This window comes from Sciurus carolinensis, chromosome 9 (assembly GCF_902686445.1).
Source record: "Sciurus carolinensis chromosome 9, mSciCar1.2, whole genome shotgun sequence".
In the NCBI taxonomy this organism is placed as follows: domain Eukaryota; kingdom Metazoa; phylum Chordata; class Mammalia; order Rodentia; family Sciuridae; genus Sciurus; species Sciurus carolinensis.
The window spans coordinates 54,058,710-54,079,787 of NC_062221.1; the positions used below are offsets into that span (position 1 = coordinate 54,058,710).

Here is a 21,078-nt window from a genome sequence, read left to right on the forward strand (position 1 = left end):
CCCACTGAACCATATCCCCAGCCCTTCTTTTTTATTTTTTTATTTAATTTTGAGACAGGGTCTCACTAAGTTGCTTTTAGGGCCTCACTAAGTTGCTGAGGCTGGATTTGAATTTACAATCCTCCTGCCTCAGCCTCCCAAGTCACTGAGATTACAGGGGTAATACAGCTTATACAGTATTTTTAATAATTTGTTACATGAAATAGTTTTATGGTGTGGAATTTTCTACTTTGGCATCATATTGGTACTCAAAAAATTTTGAATTTTGAAGAAGGACGCCCAAACCTATAATATTGAAAGCCTAATATGATTAGCTTGGAAATTTCCAAGCACAGTTGATCTGATTTTTGCTTTCTGCCTTGTTTCTCAGAGTGCTAGGAAAATGCCCAAAATTAATAAACTAAGCTGGAAAGTTAATGTTGGTCATTATATTAGACCAGCTAGCATGTTTCAGTGTGACATTGTTCAGTCCTTTGGGTGGGTGTGTGTAAGTGAGTCGTAGAGAGAGGTCTCACCTAACAGTGTATGTGGCCCTTTAAGAAATATCTAAAAAGCCATTTTATTGCCCTCACCTTGTCATGAGCCTGGGGCCGGCTCCCCGAGACCCAGGCTAACAGTTCTTCCCTTGTGTGCTGACCCTGTGATGACAGGAGCCATCTCAGTCTTCTGGCTGCAGCCCCACAGCAGCTGGAGGGGCGGTTTCCTCACTGAGCTCCAGTGGAAGAGCTTTGTCTGCCTGCACGTGTCCCTGCACAGCCTGACCCTGACAGCTCTCTTTGTTGTTCTTGCCTTGTAGTGAAGACTGAACCAGAAACTCCTGGGCCAAGCTACCCCTCTCAGGAGGGTCAGACAGCAGTGAAAACGGAAGAGAGTTCTGAACTGGGAAACTATGTCATTAAGTAAATATTCCAGTGTTTTCTAAAGAAGTTCTGCAATGGGTATTTTTATGATGCTTTTTAAAAATCATGCCTGTGACAGTTGAGTATGTGCAGTGTGTATGTAGAGCTAAGTCCCCCGCACCATTTATACAGTGATGCACTTGATTTATAGCCCAGAAGCCTCAGGTAGGATTACAGAACTCCCTTTGTTAAGCATGCCTGAAGGTGCTTTATCTGCTTAATGGATGGAGTTTCTTGTGCTAAAATCACTCAGATGTGTTCACATTTTGTAGCTGGTTACACCCTGTTGCTCTTAACATAGCTACCTCTTGATGACCTGTGTACCCTGGTTCTAAAAATGCTTCTTGAGGTTTTCTTGTTTTTGTTTGTTTGTTTTGTTTTTTGTTGTTGTTTGTTTGTTTTGGTACTGGGGATGGAAGCCAGGGGCATTCTGCCATTGAGCTACATCCCCAACCTTTTTCATTTTATTTTTTAATTTTGTGATAGGGTCTCACTAAGTTTCTGAGGCTGGCCTCAAACTTGATTCTCCTGCCTCAGCCTCCAGAGTAGCTGAGATTATAGACATGAGACACTGCACCCAGTTTCTTGAGGCTTTCTGATCCCCGCATCAGGAACCTAACTCTAACCACATACTTTTAAGTGTTTCAAATTTCTGGGACAATAGATGCTTAGCCACTTGAACGTGACAGATGGAGGCATCACCTCATAACCCTGTGACAGGCATTTGTATGGTAGAATTTTTCTGATCCAGTAGAAACTCCTTGCAAAAAGAATGTTGCTATTTAGTTTTAAAATGTGACATTCATGTAACTAAAATGTTTATTTTCTTAACATTTTCTTTCTAAGCATAGAACACTCTTTCTTTATAAGGAAGGCTATCTGTAGAAGGAAAAACTTGCCCACATGATGGTTTTAATATCTTCAGAAAGAGGAATTATGTATGTAATTATATGTGTGTATGGTTAGAAACTGCTACAGTTATTTATTTTCTTTTATCCTTCTCAGGATAGACCATTTGGAGACCATCCAGCAACTGTTAACGGCAGTAGTGAAGAAGATTCCATTAATCACTGCAAAAAGTAAGACACGTGTACTGAGTATATGAATGCATTTTTTTAAAAGTTGTGAACTGCTTGGGATACAGAGTCAACTTAAGTCACTTGGTATTATAAGTTAATACTATATGGCATTTATTATCTTAAGAGGTTGTACCTAAACATGAGTGCTTTGCAGGAATCTTAGAATTCAGTCTCTTAGTCATCCAGCTACTCTTATTAACCATTTTCACTGTAGAAGAATTTTTTACACTTACTTTTATATGTAAATCATAAAATACTTAACTGTGCATTAGCTTTTCACTATTTAGTAACAAGGGGGAAATCATAGCCTTTGCCTGTAGCATGCCAAACCCACAGGCACTCAGGACGTTTGCTCTCTGTTAACCACCGTCCCCTGTGCCACAGGCGGTGTCATCTTCCCTTCACAGATGAGGAAGCTGGAGTGAAGAGGTTAGGTAACCTGCTCAGTAGCACTTGGCTCTGGGTGTTTGAGGCAGCGTGCAGACCAGTTCTGTGTGACTTAAGGACTGTTCATCTTCCCTCTAAAACTCAATTTGCTTACCTGGTAGAAACACCCACAATTTTCAAGACCTTCAAAATGAAGTCTGCCCTGTTGTTCGGATTGATTGATTTCCATCTTAGCCCCAGTTAATCTGACAGAATCAACAACCCTGGTTGAGTGACAGCTCCCTGGTGGCTGTGTAGGTGTTTGCTGGGGTGAGACCATCCTGAGCATGTAGGGGGCAGGCACACAGCTGAGTGTCCTCCAGCCACTTATATTGTGCAGTTCAAAATGATAGGCTGGTTCAGACCACATTAGTTTTTTTTTTTTTTTTTTTCTTTAATTTGAATAGGCAAAGAAATTACCTGGTTTTTTTTGGGAGGGTGGGCAACATTTGAGGGGTCAATCTGAGGTAGCTCAAAATAAACTTTCAGTGACAGTTTCTCAGCCCAGCAGAAGAAAATTCAAAAATCTCTTCTTTAAAAAAAATTTAGACAGATAAATAATATTAGGCAGTTCAAAAATCAGCTTTCTCAGCATACCCATTTTACAGGTAAGAAAACCAAGACCCAGTGGTACACACCTCTCAACAACTTAGGAGCCTGAGGCAGGAGTATCTCGAGTTTGAGACCAGACAGAGTAACCTAGCAAGGCTCCCTCTGCAAATATAAAAACAAAACTGAGACTGAGAACTATGGTTTGTTGCCAGACCTACGGTTGTTGGCAAGACCAGAACTCCTAAGGCAGTGTGATTAACACTTATTTTAATAGCTTCATGGCAGCAGATTATCTGTCTCTATCAAGAAGTCCGTTTCCCAGGGTGCGAGTTACTTTGAGTACATAGGAGACCTTCTCTCATAAGAAGAACTCTTCTGTGTTTTGCACTTCAACTTTGCCCATAAAAGAACCCCATGTCCCACAAAAGAACCTGGAGAAACTCTGGGACATCCTCCAGCAGTGAGGCTTGGTCTGAATCGTGGCGGCTGTACTGAAGATCGCGGTGTGTGCGTTCTAGGTGAAGATGCCAGCTGCTTTTCCGCCAAGTCTGTGGAGCAGTACTACGGCTGGAACATTGGGAAAAGGAGAGCCGCTGAGGTGAGCCCTCACCTGCCTCTTCACACGCAGGTGACCGCTGAAGGCCAGGTGTGCCTCTGGCTGTCTTGGAACACTGATAAAATTTGCATTTGCTAAAATATTCGATGTTAAGACTACTTTCTTCAGTTAAAAATCTTATTCCTCAAAGACATGTAACTTGCCTTTGAAAAGCCTGCTTTCTTTTCCTCCATTGGTATAGAAACATCTCTCACATTTTCTAAAAGTAGTCTATGAATTTCAGAGTATAAAAATGAATTCAAGTATTTTTTGGGGTACTTAAAATGTGGCAGCTACTATTGACAGAGACAGTGGGGTTATAAGAAAAGGAACTTGTACAGAGACATGTTTAGAAGGCAGTAGAGGAAGGTCAGTATGGTTGGCTTGGGGAAGGGAGGTGGAGAATCACACATTGAGATGGGCGAAAAACCTGAAATGCCAAACCTCGGAGTTTCTGTTTTATTTTATAAGCATTAGGGAATGAATGGATATTCTTTTTCCTTTTTTTGCCCCCCAAACTGGAGAGTTATAGAGTCAAGTTTTTTGTTGTTGTTGTTAGACAAAAATGATTCTAACGAGTTAAGTTAGTTAGTATAATGATTTTTAATTGCTTGACTTATTTCAATACATAGCTACTAAGTTGAAGGATTTAATTACGTTCCTTTTTTTTTTTTTTTTTTTTTTGAAGTGGCAAAGAGCAATGACAATGCGGAAAGTCTTACAAGAAATACTGGAGAAGAATCCAAGATTTCACCACCTGACTCCCCTTAAAACCAAGCACATTGCTCACTGGTGCCGCTGCCATGGCTACACCCCTCCGGACCCTGAGAGCCTGAGAAATGATGGGGACTCCATTGAGGATGTGTTGACCCAGATCGACAGTGAGCCAGGTGAGCCTCTCCAGCCTCCAGAGCTCTGCCACTCCGCACTAGCCAGCTTCCCTGCTTCGTCCTTCAGCTAAGGGGTGGCGGCAGAGAACTAGAGCCTTTGCTTACCTCCTGCATGTCCCCCTGAACAAGCGTTGTCTGCCAGCCAGGAGTGTTCAGCTGTACCGTCCAGCAGGCATGCTCTGTTGGGGGGTCCCCACCTCAGTATCATCTTTTTCCGAAGACTCTTAATCCACCTCCTCCCTCCAAATAGAAATTATTTCTACTTCCTTCGAACTATAGGACCCAGCCTCCACCCCCATTGACAAGTCTGCCTGTTTCCATGGGGCCTGTGGCTTATCTGTTACTTTATCTCCACGCCTACCTAGGAAGTACATACAGGAATGAGTAATAATGTTGTAGGTGACAGAATAGAGGAACAACTGTTATGTTACAGCATGGGGAGGGCATGAAAGGTAATTGGAAAGGAGGATCATTTTGTGTCTTAGCTTAAAGAAAGAAGGGTTCAGTCCTGCCTCCCAGCCTAAGGGAATATGGAGCACAGAGGCAGGGGGTTCCTTTTAAGACTTAGCATTAAGTCCCATTTTCTCCAGGAAGCTTCCTGAGAGCCCCTGTGCAAGATGACCTTTCCTTTCTCTGATCTGCTGCAGCACTTAACACCATAAGGGGCTGTCTGACTTCTGCCTCTGAGCTCTTTGGTGGGCAGAAGCTGTATTGATCACCACAGTGCTGTGCTGGTGCATTAGGTAAAGCACATCATTTTCCATGTGCTCGGCTTTCTGTTAGCGTGACCTGCTGATTGGTCAGGGCCCACTCGGTAAAACAGAAAAGAAAGGCCAGGAGCCAGACACCTTGCCACCATCTCTCTGGGCTCCATAAACTCATTTATACTTCACCTACTCACCTGTGAAGCGAGAGAAGTGTCCTGGAAGTGACTTTATTATCTTCACGTTCAGGCTTTATATAAAAGCTTATTAAAACTGGGGGCATAGTGTACATTAAATTTCAACAGTACTGCTCTCTAAGCAGAGAAGATGTGGGTAGTTTTTATATGCTTCACTATGCCTTGCTATCTTCTAGAAAGATGAAGAAAAGCTAGGTGTGGTGGTGCATGCTTATAATTCCAGTGCCTTGGGAGGCTGAAGCAGGAGGATCACAAGTTCAAAGCCAGCCTCAGCAATTTATCCAAGCCCTTAGCAACTTAACAAAATCCTGTCTCAAAACATAAAACTGGCTAGGGATTTTGCTCTGTGGTTAAGTGCTTGTGGGTTCAATCCCTGGTACCCCTCCCTCTGCCCACCCCCCTAAGATAAATAAAAGATAAATAGTTCCAGTCTTTAATACTCAGGAGTTGGGGGATGGCCGGGTTTTTGTGGTAGAAGTCAGAATTACCCACTTTCTGGTCTTAGATAGCAATTATGTGGATCCTGCCTTTGTGCTCATCCACCTCATGAAATACTATAGTTCTCATCATGATAGATTTATGGAACTTTAGAACCGGAAAGAAGGTCAGCTCCCTCGAGACTTATCTGCCTTCCTCAGACTGTCGGTCCATGAAGATTGAAAACCCTTTTCTGTTGTCAACACAGCTGTCATAAAACTGATTACTTATCATTTAGAGTGCCCGTCATCATTCTCCTCTGCTGACAATCTCTGCCGGAAACTGGAGGACCTGCAGCAGTTTCAGAAGAGAGAACCAGAAAACGAGGAGGAGGTGGACATCCTCAACCTCCCAGAGCCTTTAAAGATAAACATCAAAAAAGAGCAGGAAGAGAAGCAAGAAGAAATGAAATTCTACCTGCCACCAACTCCAGGCTCTGAATTTGTTGGTGAAGTCACACAGAAGGTAGGGGCCTGCGGCCTCTGGTGTTGACAGATCACAAAGCAGCTGTGAGATGTGTGTTTGGCCTTTATCACGAACTCAGACCCCAGTCTTGGCCGTTGATGTAAACATCAGTGTCTGATTTACTTCTGCCCAGGAACTTGGAATGCGTGCTGCACTCCCACTGCCCAGCTCACAGCTCCTGGGCAGAAAATGACACGTGAAAAGTCTGCTTGTTGAACATGGATTTGAAGTAAAGATGGCTAGATGTAGACAGTTCATTTCTTTTGTGGGGGTGGGGGGGTACCAGGATTGAACTTGGGCACTGGCGCCCGGCAGTTTATTACTTTTCATCTCCTTTATTCTCCTGCCTCAGGACAAGCACCTGTCCTTCATGAAGCATGTCATGGTATTTCAGTTATACTTCAGTGGGTAATCTTTACCTACTGTTTTTATAGCTCCCAAGTGCCTGCCTGTGGTGTAGACATGATGCACCTTGTGGTACAGAAGAGAGCTATTTATCCACCCTGATGAAACTTAGCAGCTCTTTAGCATCTGTTGCCTGTCAGCTGCTCAGGACCCAAAGTGAAAGACATTGTTTGTCTCTCATACAGGGTGAGATGAAAAATGGGTCCAGATGGAGTTTCGAAGTACATCTTTACCTCTTGCAAACAGGGCCCTTGAGTAGATTCTAGACCTTCCAAAGTGTTGATCCCACTATCAGAATTCAGGACAGATTCCATCCATGTGCCCCCATGATAGAGATTTGGAAGGAAAAAAAAAAGATTAAGTTTTGTCTGAATGTTTGTAGAACCCTTCTTCCAACCAGGCATCACTGGGTGTTAGAAAAAAATCTGCTTTTGGAAAGATGCTATTTTTAATGTAGAAGTAGGAACAAATTATTTTCTTCTGCTTTTCCAGATTGGGATCACCCTGCAGCCTGTGGCACTGCACAAGAATGTGTATGCGTCAGTCATAGAGGACATGATCTTAAAGGTGGGTGCTCGCTGGTGACAGGAACCAAGAACTGCAGCTGTGGCCTTAGCACTGAGGAGCCAGCGAGGCAGGATGGTCTGAGTCCCGACTGCGATTTTTTGTTTGTTTATATTTTTGTTGTGGTGCTGAGGATCAAACCCAGGACCTCGCACACGCCAGTCACTGAGCTACGCACCCTCTCCCCGCCACAGATATTTTTGTGCCATTTAAGATGCTTCTTAAGAAGTATCCTGTGGGGCTGGGGTTGTGGCTCAGTGGTAGAGCGCGTGCCTAGCACGTGTGAGGCACTGGGCTCGATCCTCAGCACCACATAAAAATAAATAAATTAACTAATAAATTAATTTAAAAGGTTAAGAAAAAAATGCTTTTTTTTTTAAAAAGAGTATTCTAAAAAAAAGTGTCCTGTGGTAAAAGCCAGGTATGATGGTGCACACCTGTAATCCCAGTGGCTCCAGAGGCTGAGGCAGGAGAATCATGAGTTTAAAACCAGCCTCATCAAATCAAGGTGCTAAGCAACTCAGATCCTATCTCTTAGTAAAATTCAAAAAGGGCTGGGGATGTGGTTGAGAGCCCCTGGATTCAATCCATGGTACCAAAAAAAAGTATCCTGGGGTGAGAGTCAGTGCTCTTATTGTTTGTAAGATAGCAAAAACAGAGCTGTGGGGCTTTTTCCTGCCCGTGACAATAGAGAAACAGCTACATCTGTCCTGTCCCTGGGCAAGGGGCTGGAAGAGCCACAGTTTCCAAACCCAAAATGACCTTCTTCCCTAAGGGATCTCCTCCAACAGTAGAATGCCTCAGTAGCAGCCTTTACCCATTTTCCTTAAAAATAATGTCTGATTAATGAAAACAATCCCAACTGATAATTTCTCAGAATCATGGCCTCTACTTTTGCGGGTCTGTTACTCAGACCTTTAAATTTTCCATGAGAACTTTTTTAGTCTTTAATTGCAGTTGTTTCAGAAGTTGGGGTGAGGAGTGGGGTCAGATACATCCCTTCTTGTCAGAAGGCAAGTAGCCATTTTGAGAATAACAGCATCTTCGGTTGCAGGCCACCGAACAGCTGGTGAATGACATCTTGAGGCAGGCCCTGGCGGTTGGATATCAGACGGCTTCTCATAACAGGTATCTCTGGTTGGTATAAAGTGTGTAGACATTTCCTAACCATTTCATTGCCCATGAAGATGTTGCTTTAGTTAACTTTTTGTCTCTGTGATTTATATACCTGACAAGAACAACTTAGAAAAGGAAAAGTTTCTTCAGGGTTCATTTTCAGAGATCTTAGTCCATATGGCCAACTCCGTTGCTCTGGGCCCAAGGTGAGGCAACCCATCATAGCAGAAGGGCCCAGCAGAGGAAAGCTGCTCAGTTCATGGCGGGGTCAGGAAGGAGAGATAGAGAGAGAGGGAGAAGGTGTGGGATTAGATAGATGATACTGGAAAGAAGTACCCTTCCAGGACATGCCCCCAGGGACCCACCTCCTGCAGTTACCACCATGTCAATTCCTTCAAACTAGGATGGAATGATTAGGTTACAGCTCTCACAGTCTAATCATTTCCCTCTGAACATCCCTGCATTAACACAGGACCTTTTGAGGAACACCTCATATCCAAGTCATGACAATACGTAGGTCAACCCAACAAGATATAGTGTTTGTCAGTGCTTGGAACTTTCTTAGAGCCAAGCAGACTTAAGGGTCTGCTCTATCATTTTGAGAGAACCTCTTGGCTGTTCTCAGTTTTGCCAGAGAGTCTATACCTCCTGGCCATTACTTCATCACCACCAAGCCCAGGATACTTTTTTTTAGTTTGGGTGGACACAATACTTTATGTGGTGCTGAGGATCAAACCCAGCATCTCACATGTGCTAGGCATGTGCTCTTCTACTGAGCTATAACCCCAGGACACTGTTGTGTTATAGGGTAGAACATTAAGAGCTCTCTTTGCAATTAAAGATAATAACAGTGCCCATTATGTGTCAGACCTTAGGGCCAAGCATTATATGTTGCTGTTATTGCCTAATTTATTTTCTGCTGCAGACCTGTTCTCCTTTTAGAAACAGGAAACTAGGCTTCAGAAGGCAATCTTACCTGACCTTCCTACCAAATAGATGATAAACCTAGATTCAAATTCAGGTGTTGCTGGCTCTGAAGCCCCCCGTCTCACCACTACTCTGCTGACTCATTTTCTTTGGGTCACTGAATATAACTCTTTTCCAAAATCATGAGGCAATGATAGACGGGCCACATCCTCCTTTCCTTTCTAAGGAAGTGACCATTATTTTATCCTGTTACACTAAAGGGTGTTGTGAATTTATAGTGTTGTAACAAAGTGTCTGAGGACATGAAGAGGCATAAATCAGAGGAATATTATATGAGATTTAGGAATATCATATATCAGACAGCATAGACGTCAAGAAAAAAATGGAGATGAAGAGTTTCATTCATGCTTACTGTTTGCTTGGAACCCAGGAGTGAGTGAACCCCAGTTCACCTCCAGGGCCTGACCTGGAGGTGCAGAGACTTGAGTGCTTTGAAGGAGAACTTTTAACCTCACACTAGGCTTGGCATGACTCCATCTCCCATCTTCCCGAGAGATTGCAAATGTGGCTCCAGGGCTCTGCAGTGCTTTGACTCAGCCTTTCGTCTGCCAAGATTAAATGACAAGCATATCATCCTCTTCTGCTATCCACTTCACTTCCTCTCTCTATGCTTAGTCTTTAATAGGGTTTTTTCCCTAATCATTCAGTGAACTTGAAACCTATTTCCTTTCTATGACTGGGAAGTGAGGTTTGAGGTCTGAGCAGGACTGTGGTTGGGGACAGGCCAGATTGTTATCAGAGTGGAAAGGAGGTCAAAGAGAGAATGCGTCTGGCTTTCTCTAATCCCAGAGTGGCCCCTAAGCTATGGCTTGTCATCATTATCCCCTTTCATAAGACCTTTGCAGGGGATGGTCCTGGGTAAGTTCATCAAACAAATTATCATTAGATATACTTCAGAGAATTACATCTAATAACACCCTTTCTGTTTTGGACCAGGATTCCCAAAGAAATCACAGTGAGCAACATTCACCAGGCCATTTGCAACATTCCTTTTCTGGACTTCCTTACAAACAAACACATGGGAATATTGAACGAGGATCAGTGAACACAGTGAAGACGCCACTAGCAAAGCAGGACTTGAAGATCAAGCTGAGGTACAGGAACGGTGGTGACTCCTGTTCAGGAAAGGAGGTTGTTTTCTGTGTGCCTCAAATTTTGGCGACCAACCCATTACCTCTGCCTGAGTGTAACACCAGAGCATTCAGTTCCAGGTGGAACCCTTTTAGGACGGAAGTCTGTTCCCTGAATCTGGAGTGGAGCTGAGTGGATGGGTGCTCTGTCAGCTTGGGTGTCTTCACCCTCTGTACAAGCTCCAGGAGGGCTCCGATAGCAGAGCCAGGCTGTGGCTACCAGGCCCTCCCTTCTGGGTGTGTTCATGGGGGCACCTTGGGTCTGACCCCCAGAGAAGGAAAGCGAGTCTGGCAGGCCCAAGATTGCACCCCTCTGTGAGCTGGGGTCACCCTGAGAAGGGATCGGGTTTCACACTCTGAGTGGTCTTCTGTTCCCGCCTGGCGGTGGTGGAGGAGGTCTGCACTCCTAGACCAGATGAGTCAGCTCTAGGAAGAGGTGCTGCCTTGCAGAAGCCACAGAGGCCTGTGACTGCAGCCTGAGCAGGATTCTTTACTGCGGAGCACAGGAACTGCACTGCAGCCAGGGTCAAGGAATGGACAGGTCCCAGCAGGGTTCCAAAGAAGGTTGGACTGGAATCTCTTAGTGTGTTGTAGTAGACAACATCCACAAACCCTGGGCCCTTGGCATGAGTGTACTGCTTGGCACGTGTGTGCCAGGCTGATCTGGGGTCCACGTAGGAGCTCTTGCCACTGTCCCCATGTCAAGTGGTCTGGGACAGGCCCTGTGGGATTGTTAGTCCTAATGGTGAACCTACTGTCCTGTTCTCCTCAGTCGAGGAGTTTTCCCACAAAAAAAGGGTTTAAAAGAAATACCTGTGAGTGCCTTAAAGTTGGAGAAATAACTGCTCAGGCCCAGGTACAGGATGCCAGTGCTCAGAAGCAGAGTGTCCATCAGTGAAGCCCCCTCAGTGGGAGGGAAGAGCAGACAGGAGGAGGAAGCTTGGCAGTGCCACTGCAAGGTATCTGGACCATTGGAGGGACTCACTCCAGGGTTACTAACGTGTCTGTGTGGAGGGTGAAGCAAAGAACTTGTTCTCAGTTAGAAACCTGCTCTTACTCTATTCAGAGAAAATTTGAAACCTGAGTCAAACTTACCCGAGCAACATAATTCATGTTTTCATGGGTCTCATTTATGTTTGTGTCAGGAAAATAAAGCATGGAGGTGGCTGAATAAAATATGCCTTTTAAAATTCAGCATCTGAGAGTTGCCAATGCAATAGAAAATCCACTGAGCAGGGCAAAGGGCAGGCCCTGAAAAACACAGTTGAGTACATAAGGCTCTGTGTGATATTCTCTGTATAATCTGCTATAGGCAAGGTTGACAGGCAGGTGCCCAGATTCATTCAGCAAGTGGATTGCAAGTGAGGCCTGTGGGTGGAGGAGCCTAGTGAGAGGAGATTCATTCATCACAGGTATGAAAGCCTAAGGACATTTCTTTTTGCAAAACAAATATTAAATGATTTAACAGTCTTGTGTATTAAATGTATTTGTATCATAATGTGTAACACAATTGTGTAACAAATGCCTACAATAAATCTTTTAGTATTTGTGATGGGCTTTTCTGAGTTGGCAGCATTCTAACAATGCTGTTTCTTGGGTTAGGTCAGAAAGCACTGGGATAAGGAGAGGTTTAGGCTTTTATTTGTGTGTTCAAAAATCAATTCCTCTACTTCTTTGCAAAAAGAATTTGCAACCATGCAAGATAAAGGATTACACTTATATAATAGTTTTAAAAAAATTGGAAGGTTCATGTTAACCATGGACATAATTGTTTCTGACAGCTCAGAGAAAGGAAGACTGTGTAGATGAGCTCAGAGTTCCCTGAAAGCCAAGGCAAAGAGGCAAGCAGCTCCTGTTGTCCAGCACAGAAACATAGCAGTTTATCTGGCAAGGTAAAATTGGCCTGTGCTGAGGTCTGAAAGAAGTTACTCCTTTTGACAGCCCTAATGACGTGACCAACCATCTGCTATCATGAACTTAAACAGAAATGCCAAGAGCTAAAGGACTGAGAGCTTTGGTCTTTGAAGGCACTAATTTCTGCAAGGAAGCACTGTGACACGGTGCAAAGAGGTAACTTGCTGGGGACGGACTTTGTGTAGGGTCAAAGTTGAGAAAATTGAGTAGCCTGGAGGAGTGAGGATAGGGCGCGCTCAGGCCTACCTTCTGAATATTAGTCGTCTCAAGGTTTGGAGGAGCTGCAGAGCACAGATCCATGCCATGGGCAGTGCTTAAATGGGGACTCCCTGCTATTGATTGAAAGAACCCAGTGAGTGAGGCCAACAGTCAGCTTTAGGGGAAGTACCTCCATCTGCCTGGTTGCTTTTTATTTTATTTTGGTACCAGGGATTGAACCCAGAGCCCTGAACATACTAGGCTATACCATTGAACTTTATTCTCAGTTCATCTGCTGTGCAGGCCACCCTCTGGTAGGGGCTAGTATTTCTAATGACGTTTAGCCTTAGGTCTTAGAGTTCTGTTCCATGAAGCAGAGAAGTGGGGCCTTAATCTCAGTGGTGTCAAGACCCCTGGACATGTGGAAGCACATTGGGGGCTCTCCACATGGTGGGCCTTGTAGTGCACCCTACAGCTGATCGAGGCACCTCCCACAGTGGTCACTTGGTTATGGAATAATTAATGTTTTTTTTGTTTTTTTTTTTTTTTGTGGTGCTGGGGTTTGAACCCAGGGCCTTGTGCTTGCGAGGCAAGCACTCTACCAACTGAGCTATCTCCCCAGCCCAGGAATAATTAATGTTGTACACTCAGTCAGCTAAAATTAGCTTCACAGACTGCATTGCTTTTTATTTTTAAAAACTTACTGTACAGAATACAAAAATGCTTATTATATTTTAGCAAGTATAATAAAGTGTAAAATATTACCCATGATTCCCCTTTTCGAAATAATAACACATTACTAGTATAATGCATTTCTCCCTATCCCTGAGCATCGTCTATGTGCGAAAGATAGGTACAGGTTGGAAATACACAGTTGAGACTTGTCTCACCCAATTCTTGGGTCACACACTTGGTGTGTGAGGACTCAGACCTAGAGTGAGAGGAACTTCCTTCAGGCACCTGGGAAGGCTATGAAGTTGGGGTATGTGTGTGGCACTGCATGTGGTGGCGCATTGCAGGAAGGTTCTGGGCGTGCAGTTTGGCTGGCAGAGTTCAGGCCCCTCCCATGCAGGAAGGCCTGCTTTTTCCTAGCTGAGGTGCAACTGAGCTGATGTGTTCCTTACAGTAAAAGAATCCATGGGCTTCCCAGACTGGCTTTGGGATGGAAAGGGCACTGCCAGGCACACAGTGTGACCTTAGGTAGGGTGCAGCATGGGGCACAGGGTGTTAGTGGCAGGAACTGAGGCTCCCAGGGGAGCGGGGTTTAGGTGGGAAAGAAGAATTCCAGCAGCTGCACTTGCTTGGCATTACCATATGGAGCTCCCCCACCCACCATGCCCCACACATGAGTGCTCTTGGCCAGCCAGCGTGGGGGAGGTGGTAGCAGCTAGCTGTACACATGAAGAAATGGAAGCGCCCTCCATCCCAGTTGACGATGGAGTAGCAGGGTTTGAGTCTGAGACTGCATCACTGGTCCGTGTCCCTGGTTTCCAGGGCCCTTTTCCCTGGTGGTGGGAAGGACTGAAGTGGAGCAGGGAGGTTGGTAGGTTGTGTGCCACCAACACCAGTGTCACCTGAAGCCCACAGCAAGAAGAGCTCACCATTTACAAGCCTCCAAGGGATACTGGAAGGAGCCACATTAAAATCATTACTGAGACATGGGACAATACATATAGAGAGAGAATCTAGTTTATAATTTAAGGAAATAAGAAATTGAAAGAGTACATTTTTGCATTTTAGTAAAGTCAGATTGTACAGTTAATCTGCTTGTCCCCCACAGAATGCCCAGCAGGCAGTCTCTTTCCTCCTAGAAACATCGAGCATGCAAACCGGTGAAGTCTGAAGCAATGAACCCTTTGTGTAAGCATATGGTTTTCCCTTTGAAATGACTTTCAGCGAGCATTTCCTTTGCTGGAGTGAGGGAGGCCCTACCTGCCAGAGCTAGCACCTCTGAGGGAAGCTGCGCAGGCAGCTGAGCTGGAAACAGCCCCTCTGAGCCTGCCGTGGTCTAAACGAACGCCACCCGGGGCCTTAATGTTCAGCAGCCTGGAGCCACGCTGGAGAGGAAGAGTCACAGGAAATCCTTACATTTCCTTACCAGAAACTGCCCCAATTTTGTGCCTCCACTCTTCAAGAAGGGACACAAGACCCTTCAAGTGTTTGAAAGGCTGCTGTGCTGTGCAAAGAAGGGACCCTGCTTGTTCCACACAGCCACACTGACTGGAATTGGTGGACACTGGAGACAGGAGAGCTTTTGAAAGACAGGACCAGCAGTGAGCCTCCCCTCACTAAGTGCACAGGCCAGGCCCGCGGGCAAGGGCTCATATAGATGATGTTCTTAGGTTCTTAAGGGTGTGAGGCAATTGCTCCCAATTTCTGGTCGGTGTGCAATAGGTTCCCGTGTTAGGGGAAAACTGAAATTGGTAATAAAATAGGGGCTCTGCCTGTAGAAAAGTACCACATGATAATTGTTAGTCATTCTTTCACTCATCCCAAGAGATGTTTTGTTGAAGCATGAAGGTCACCTTGACTGTAAAGAAATTATGCCTTTGACATCAGAACCCTGTGATTGATACTTTCTTTCGGAAACCTCTTCTGGCTATTCGGCATCTCCATGAATCACATGCAGGTGGGAACCTGAGTTCGTAAACATGGGTCATTGTAGAAAGACCCAAGGATATCACCTGGGATTACCATAGGTTATAAAATTAATAAAATTCTCATGCATCCTGGAAAGCCACCCAAAGTGGACATTCTGCCAAGGAGCTGCTATGTCCCTGTTCCTCAGTGGAGTTCACCATCAAATAGGTCCTCGGGTTCCTCAGATTTAAAAACTGAAGAATGGCCAAGTGGCAATTAAAAAAACATGTGACACCTCCCACATGCTTTGTGAGGAGGATGGCGGTGGCTGAGGAGCTGGTGGTGCTGCGTCCATCTGCACCTGTGCTTCACACCAGGCCCCAGCCCGGGCAGTCACACTCCTGAAAGTAGAGGACAGCCAGGCCCCAGCCCAGGCCACGCGGCCATGGGTCCTAAGGCCACTCTTCAGCTATGTCCCGGCAGCCATGGTTCCCAGTGCTGACACACAGTCACACGTTGAGAATTCGGGGAGCTGAAGCCTGAAAGATGGCTGAGGGGTTAGGAGTGAACTTCTTCCTCACCTCAGGGACCTGAAAAATGAAATGTGGCCACATCAGTGGGCCTTTTCCTCATTTTCCTCCCACCCTTGGCTCCAGGAAAAGAATTCCTTGCATCCTCCTGGAGTTGGAACCACAACCTGAAGGTCTGAGGGGGACAGCTGTCAGCTGTGAGCAGTGTCACTGCAGTAGCAGTTTAGACACAGCCCGTGAACCTTCCATCCTGCTCCCTGAAGTCTCTTTTGGGCGGGATCAGGAAACAATGCTCACCTCCCTTCCAGCTTCTCTTCCCTTTTACACAGAGCCCCCATCTTGGGTTGGTTGGTTTTTGCAGTGCTGAGGATGGAACCCAAGACCTCACTTGGGCTAGGCACGTGCTGCACACCGAGCAGTCCCTAGGCCAATGCTGCATATTTGGAAGGAAGGTCACTGGTACTACGTAGTCAAGGTTAAGGTTGGGATTTAGGAGGCCGAGAAGCCAGCACAGAGGGGTACCCACCTGGGTAATGACAGTTACCTTAGTTTTCTGTTAGGGACAACTTGCTGGGCACTGTTCTCTCTGATCATAAATCATAACATTTAACTCCCCCAAAACCTCCCCTAATCCCCACCCTGGAAGGAAGGCCTCTGTGGCCAGGGCCCCTGTAGCACCTGACCTGGAAGCTGGCCCCAGCACCACCGTCCCATCCAGAGGTGTGGGTTGTGATGACTCTGGCTGGTTTTGCTTTTGTGGGTCTTGAGGGTTTCACTCCAGTCCAAGCCTGAAATTCCTGTCTGGAACAAAGCACATAGTCACAGCCTTACACAGGGTCAGCCACTGGGGTCGCTGCCCTGTCCCCTGTGCTTCTTGGAATGTCAGGCCCTATCCACTGCCAGGATCCTGCTTTAGCTCCGGGTGGTCCTTTATCCCCCTTAGGCTGGCAGGACTGGCAGAGCAGGTACCACCAGACAGGCACCTGCCCTGCCCTGCACCTCTGGGTGCTCCGCTGAGAAACCTGAGCTTGCCCTGTTCCCTAAAAGTAGCAGCAGAAACTTATGATGCAGGTGAGTGACAGGCTCTGAATAGAGCTCAATCAGGACCCGAGTCTCATTTGGCCAAAAAGATGCCACAGCTGGCTTTGGAGACAGATGCCTACTTGGTGCTCTGTGTTTAGCCTCCAGGCTCTTATGCGAAGAATGAATGTAGTGACCACTCAAACCAGATGGTCTGGCATTTGCATGGCTCTGCGCATTGGGAAGCCACTCCATGAGCCAGTGTGAGGCTGCAGGGAGGGCAGGTGGGACTGTGTGGGCAAAGCCAGCTCCTCGGAGGGAAATGACCATGCTGGCACTGCTCAGCTTCATGTCCTGGGAGTGGGACTTAATCCTGTTCCTCTGAGACCTTTTAATTCTGTCGGTGCCCCTGCTAGATGGTGAGCTCAGGAAGGCCAACGTCCCTGCGTCTGTTGGGAGCACCTGGTCAAAGGATGTTCTGGAAGAAGGGTCCAGCTGGCCAGCACCAAAACCCTCGTGCGCGCTGGGAGGCTCTTACCCACCCGCAGTCCTGGCTGGGTTTCAAGCCCCGAGTCAACAAAGACGCCTTTTCTCCTGGGCAGTGGCACAGCTGGGGCTCTGGGCAGGCAGGCTGGGTAGAGAGCAGCAGTGTCTGTCGGGGGTCAGCACTTACGGAGGCTTGGGGTACCAGGAGGTAAGCAGGGCCAGGGCCTGTCAGGTAATCTTTGCTTCTGAAGCTGCCAGATTCTAAAGCCCAGCTGTCCAAACCATCTGCTGCCCTGTTTCTCCTAGGGAAGCGGGTCCTCCCCTGGGCGTGTCCTTCTGTTCCCAACTGCCTCTCCTGCTGAGCCTTGAGCCTGGCAACCTGAGTCCACTGCCCTGCGGTGGCTACAGGGGTCTCAGAGAAGGAGCCCAGAGGAGACCAGGCAGAGAGGGCTGCAGAGAGGACAGAAACAGGGAATCAGCAGGACTGTCCAGGAGAAGAGGAAGGCAAATAGATGGCTCTGACCAAGAAGACTGGTGAAAACTACAGGCCTCGCTGTGCCTCCTGTGTGCCAAGCCTGACAGCATGTCCCTGCATCAGCCACCTCTTGCAGGCCTCAGCTAGAACCTGGATCAAAGGCACTGAACAGCCCAGAGAATTCTGAGGGGGAGGCTCTCAAAAGAGCTGGTCAGGTAGAGAGCCCCAGACTGCTGCGGATCAGACCCGTGCCCATCTGGTCAGACAAACAAAGCAGGTTGGTCCTCACGTGGAAACCAGAAGACCTGCCAGGGGAGCGGTGGATATCAGGGGTCCCTGGCACTCGCTCAACACTCCTGGGTTAGTGGTGGCCACACATCTGCTCTGATACCTGTGAAGTCACTGGGTTTGTTCATTTTCTTTGCTTTCTGAATTTCTTTAGCAGTTTGCTTAGATGAGGTGCATCTTGCAAGATGGAAGGGAGGACCTGACAGGACATTCAAATCTGCCCTGTGTTCCACAGGGTGAGGGACCACTTCAAACAGCCCAGACTTTGCTAGAACATCTCCAGTGAGGAGCAGCTTCATGGTCAGACAGTTCTCCTTGTTAGAAAGGAACTCCTTCCCCTGCAGGCCCCACCCTCGTCCTCGTCTCTAGAACCTCAGCCACTGCAAGGCGCTGCACCCTGGACCTCTCACCTACCAACCCTGCCAGCTCGCTCAGCTCCCCATTGCCCAGTAGTCAGACCTGTCCAAGACCCAGCTAGGGCCTGAGAGCCATGGGTTGGTGTCTAACTTGCCACCAACAGGACTACTTGAGTTCCAGCAGCTTAGCTTGAGCATGTGTCAGTGAGCACAAAACTCACCCTGCAACCACAGCCCCCATCAAGTCTGGACAGTGCAAACCTATGAAGGAACCTGTTCTTGAACACGTTTAAGGTCTTCGGTTATCAGTGCGTGCAGGCTTCTCAGTATCCTGTCCTATGGCCAGCCTCCCCATATTAGGACAAAAGGGCTGTTACCACTGGCATAATGTTTCCATGTGTTTTATACCCTGACCTCCCTCCCACCCCACCTTCAAAAAACTTAAAGGGAAAATTCCTAGAAGTATTGAAATGGCTGCACCATCAGAACAGTAGTGTTTCCAATAACCCCCTCTAGAGATACCCTAAATATTCAATAAGGGAGTAGACAGATAGTGTTAGGATATATAGATGCATAACCCATAGGATAAGAGTCTGCACATTTATTAAAGTTCATGGTGTAGAAGAACATCTAGTAACATGACCAGGCATCCAAAATAGGTGGGGAAATGTGTACAAAAAGAATGGAACCATGGGGGCTGGGGTTGTGGCTCAGTGATGGAGCGCTTGCCTGGCATGTATGAGGCCCTGGGTTCGATTCTCAGCATCACATATGAATAAATAAGGGTTCACTGACAACTAAAAATAAAAATATTAAAAAAAAAGAATGGAACCACGAAGGAATATATAAGCCTCTATGCACTGAAATGCAGATTAAGAATTAGAACCATCAGTTTGGGAAGGGGCTGAAGGAATATTGTTTGTTATCATTTCTGTCATTTCCAATTTTTCTACTGAGCGTGAATTATTTTTGTAATAAGAAGGGAGGAAGTCCTAAGTTGTCCAGGGCAGGGAGACAGGAAGGACCTGCAGACCTGTCTTCAGGGAAAGGGTAGTTGGGGATGCTAAGGGACTCTGATCGGCCCCAACCACAGAGGGTAGGGTGCAGAGGGAGCTGGGGAGAGTTGGCCAGAGCGCACCCCTGCTGTGGCTAGGCCCACCCGGTTGAAGTTAAAGGGAAGCAGATTTCAACTCAGTGGAAGGCCGCCTTTCTGACCTGGCTGCGGGGGGCGGGGGGCCGGCTGTGGGAGAGTGAGATCTGGTCCATGGAAGTGCTCTCTCACTCTGGGTCTGGGCAGGGAAGGGAGCAGCAAGGGTGGCGTCTGCAGTGCCAGGGAACTGAGGCGGTGACCTAATAAGGCCACCAGCTGCTCTCGAGGTCTGATGGGATCCAGGAGCCGCCTCTCCCCCATCCACCCCCGTCCTCCTGGCTCTGGGTGTTTCTTTCCACCACGGGGTATGAATTCGGAGGGTGTCCCTACCCCAGCCCGATACCTGTACGATGTGGTCGCTACTGCACCGGTGTCGGGATCGCCAATGGGCAGCACGTAGACCCCCCGGGGGCCGGGCGCGGAGGACTTGCTCTTGCGGCCGGCCGCCCCCGGACCGCGTCCCTGAGCCGCATCTCGGGTTCCCGCAGGCGCGGTCCACACACCAAAGTCGCGCTGGTACTGAGTGAGCGGCACATCCCGGCCGGGGTCCCGGGCGCTTGCAGGGGTCGGGCCCCTGCGCGAGGCTGCGCCTCCCGGGCCCCGCTCCTCGCTCTCGAGGTCCGAGTAGCTGTGCAGGGTCAACGGCACTGCCACGTCGGAGCGGTCGAGCTGGTTCCAGCGCCGCGCCAGGCAGCACAGGCGGCTGATGCAGGGCCACGCCATGCCCGCCCAACCCCAACCCCGGCCCCGGCCCCGGTCCCCGTCCCGGTCCTGGTCCCGGCGCTCCGCTCCTGGCGCTCCCAGCCGTGCCGCCCCCGCCCGGCGTCCCCGCCCCCGCGGCCCTCCCCAAGCTACCGCAGCGCCGCCCCCCGGCCTGGGGGTGGGTGTCCCGGGAGTCAGAGGACTCGGCGACAGCCCGGCAGGGCCTCTACCAGAGTGCGCGCGTTTGGACTGGGGCGCCGGCTACGCGGCGACCAGAGAAAGATAGTACGGTCGCCAGGGGGCACCTGAAACCGCTTGCGGTCATTTACGTGCGTCCAACTTAATATTTAAAAATTGAATCCCAAGTTCCCTAAATGTTTCTTAAAAGTCGCATGAGCCGAGGTCGAGGGCCGGATAGCTACAGCTCCTCGCTGGGCACCCTTAGCCCGTAAGCAGCGGGACAGGTAGGTTGGCCAGGAGGGTTTCTATTCGTCTCATGAACCCGGGTGGCTGCGGCACTCTCCGCACTCGTACAAGGCTGCACCCCAGGGTCCGAGGGGAGGGGCAACGAGGTTATGGTAGGGAAGACATAGGGCCATGCTTCCCAGAAAGCACGTGTTTGAATCAGGCGGGAGTCCCCTGCTTTTTGGCTTACTCCGCTAATTTGTGTGGGGGGGATACAAAACTTTGGCCACTGTGCTACATAGTTCCTTTCCCTCATGTGCACGCAAGATTGTTTGAACGTAGAGCTAAATTGGGGTAATTCTCCAGGCTAAAGGTCAATTTAATGTAGGACAGTGTATAAGAAACAACTTCCCGGCCGCATTCAAAAGGCTGAGTATTTGATTCATGCCTTCAGTATGCATTGCAGACCAATTACTAAACACTTGTAT

General features: G+C 47.7%; 2 protein-coding genes across 8 annotated transcripts in view; one reads left to right on the forward strand and one right to left on the reverse strand.

Moving 5' to 3' along the window:
- Positions 1-21,078, forward strand: part of Yeats2 (YEATS domain containing 2) — a 116,816-nt gene that overhangs the window by 84,954 nt on the left and 10,784 nt on the right. For 3 of the 7 annotated variants that reach the window (XM_047564324.1, XM_047564329.1, XM_047564330.1), the window contains exons 24-31: positions 797-899; positions 1,905-1,978; positions 3,475-3,554; positions 4,240-4,441; positions 6,058-6,284; positions 7,182-7,256; positions 8,308-8,381; positions 10,293-12,043. In XM_047564324.1, coding sequence (XP_047420280.1) covers positions 797-899; positions 1,905-1,978; positions 3,475-3,554; positions 4,240-4,441; positions 6,058-6,284; positions 7,182-7,256; positions 8,308-8,381; positions 10,293-10,401 — 944 coding nt within the window. In that variant the 3' untranslated portion in view covers positions 10,402-12,043. The other 4 variants (XM_047564326.1, XM_047564327.1, XM_047564328.1 and 1 more) reach the window with 4 other exon arrangements.
- Map6d1 (MAP6 domain containing 1) lies at positions 14,272-20,212 on the reverse strand. Its single transcript, XM_047564333.1, has 3 exons — positions 19,827-20,212; positions 16,392-16,509; positions 14,272-15,768 (listed from the first exon to the last, which is right to left on the reverse strand). Exons 1-3 carry the CDS (start codon positions 20,204-20,206, stop codon positions 15,688-15,690), a joined length of 579 nt encoding a protein of 192 aa, XP_047420289.1. The 5' UTR covers positions 20,207-20,212; the 3' UTR covers positions 14,272-15,687.

Bases quoted from the DNA above. Each gene is read 5' to 3' on its own strand.
- Map6d1 (XM_047564333.1), bottom strand. From the start codon at position 20,206: ATGGCGTGGCCCTGCATCAGCCGCCTGTGCTGCCTGGCGCGGCGCTGG. The intron at 16,510-19,826 runs GTATCGGGCTGG...GCTTTGTTCCAG, and splicing joins GTAGCGACCACATCGTACAG to ACAGGAATTTCAGGCTTGGA. The intron at 15,769-16,391 runs GTCAGGTGCTAC...TTCATTTTTCAG, and splicing joins GTGCTGGGGCCAGCTTCCAG to GTCCCTGAGGTGAGGAAGAA.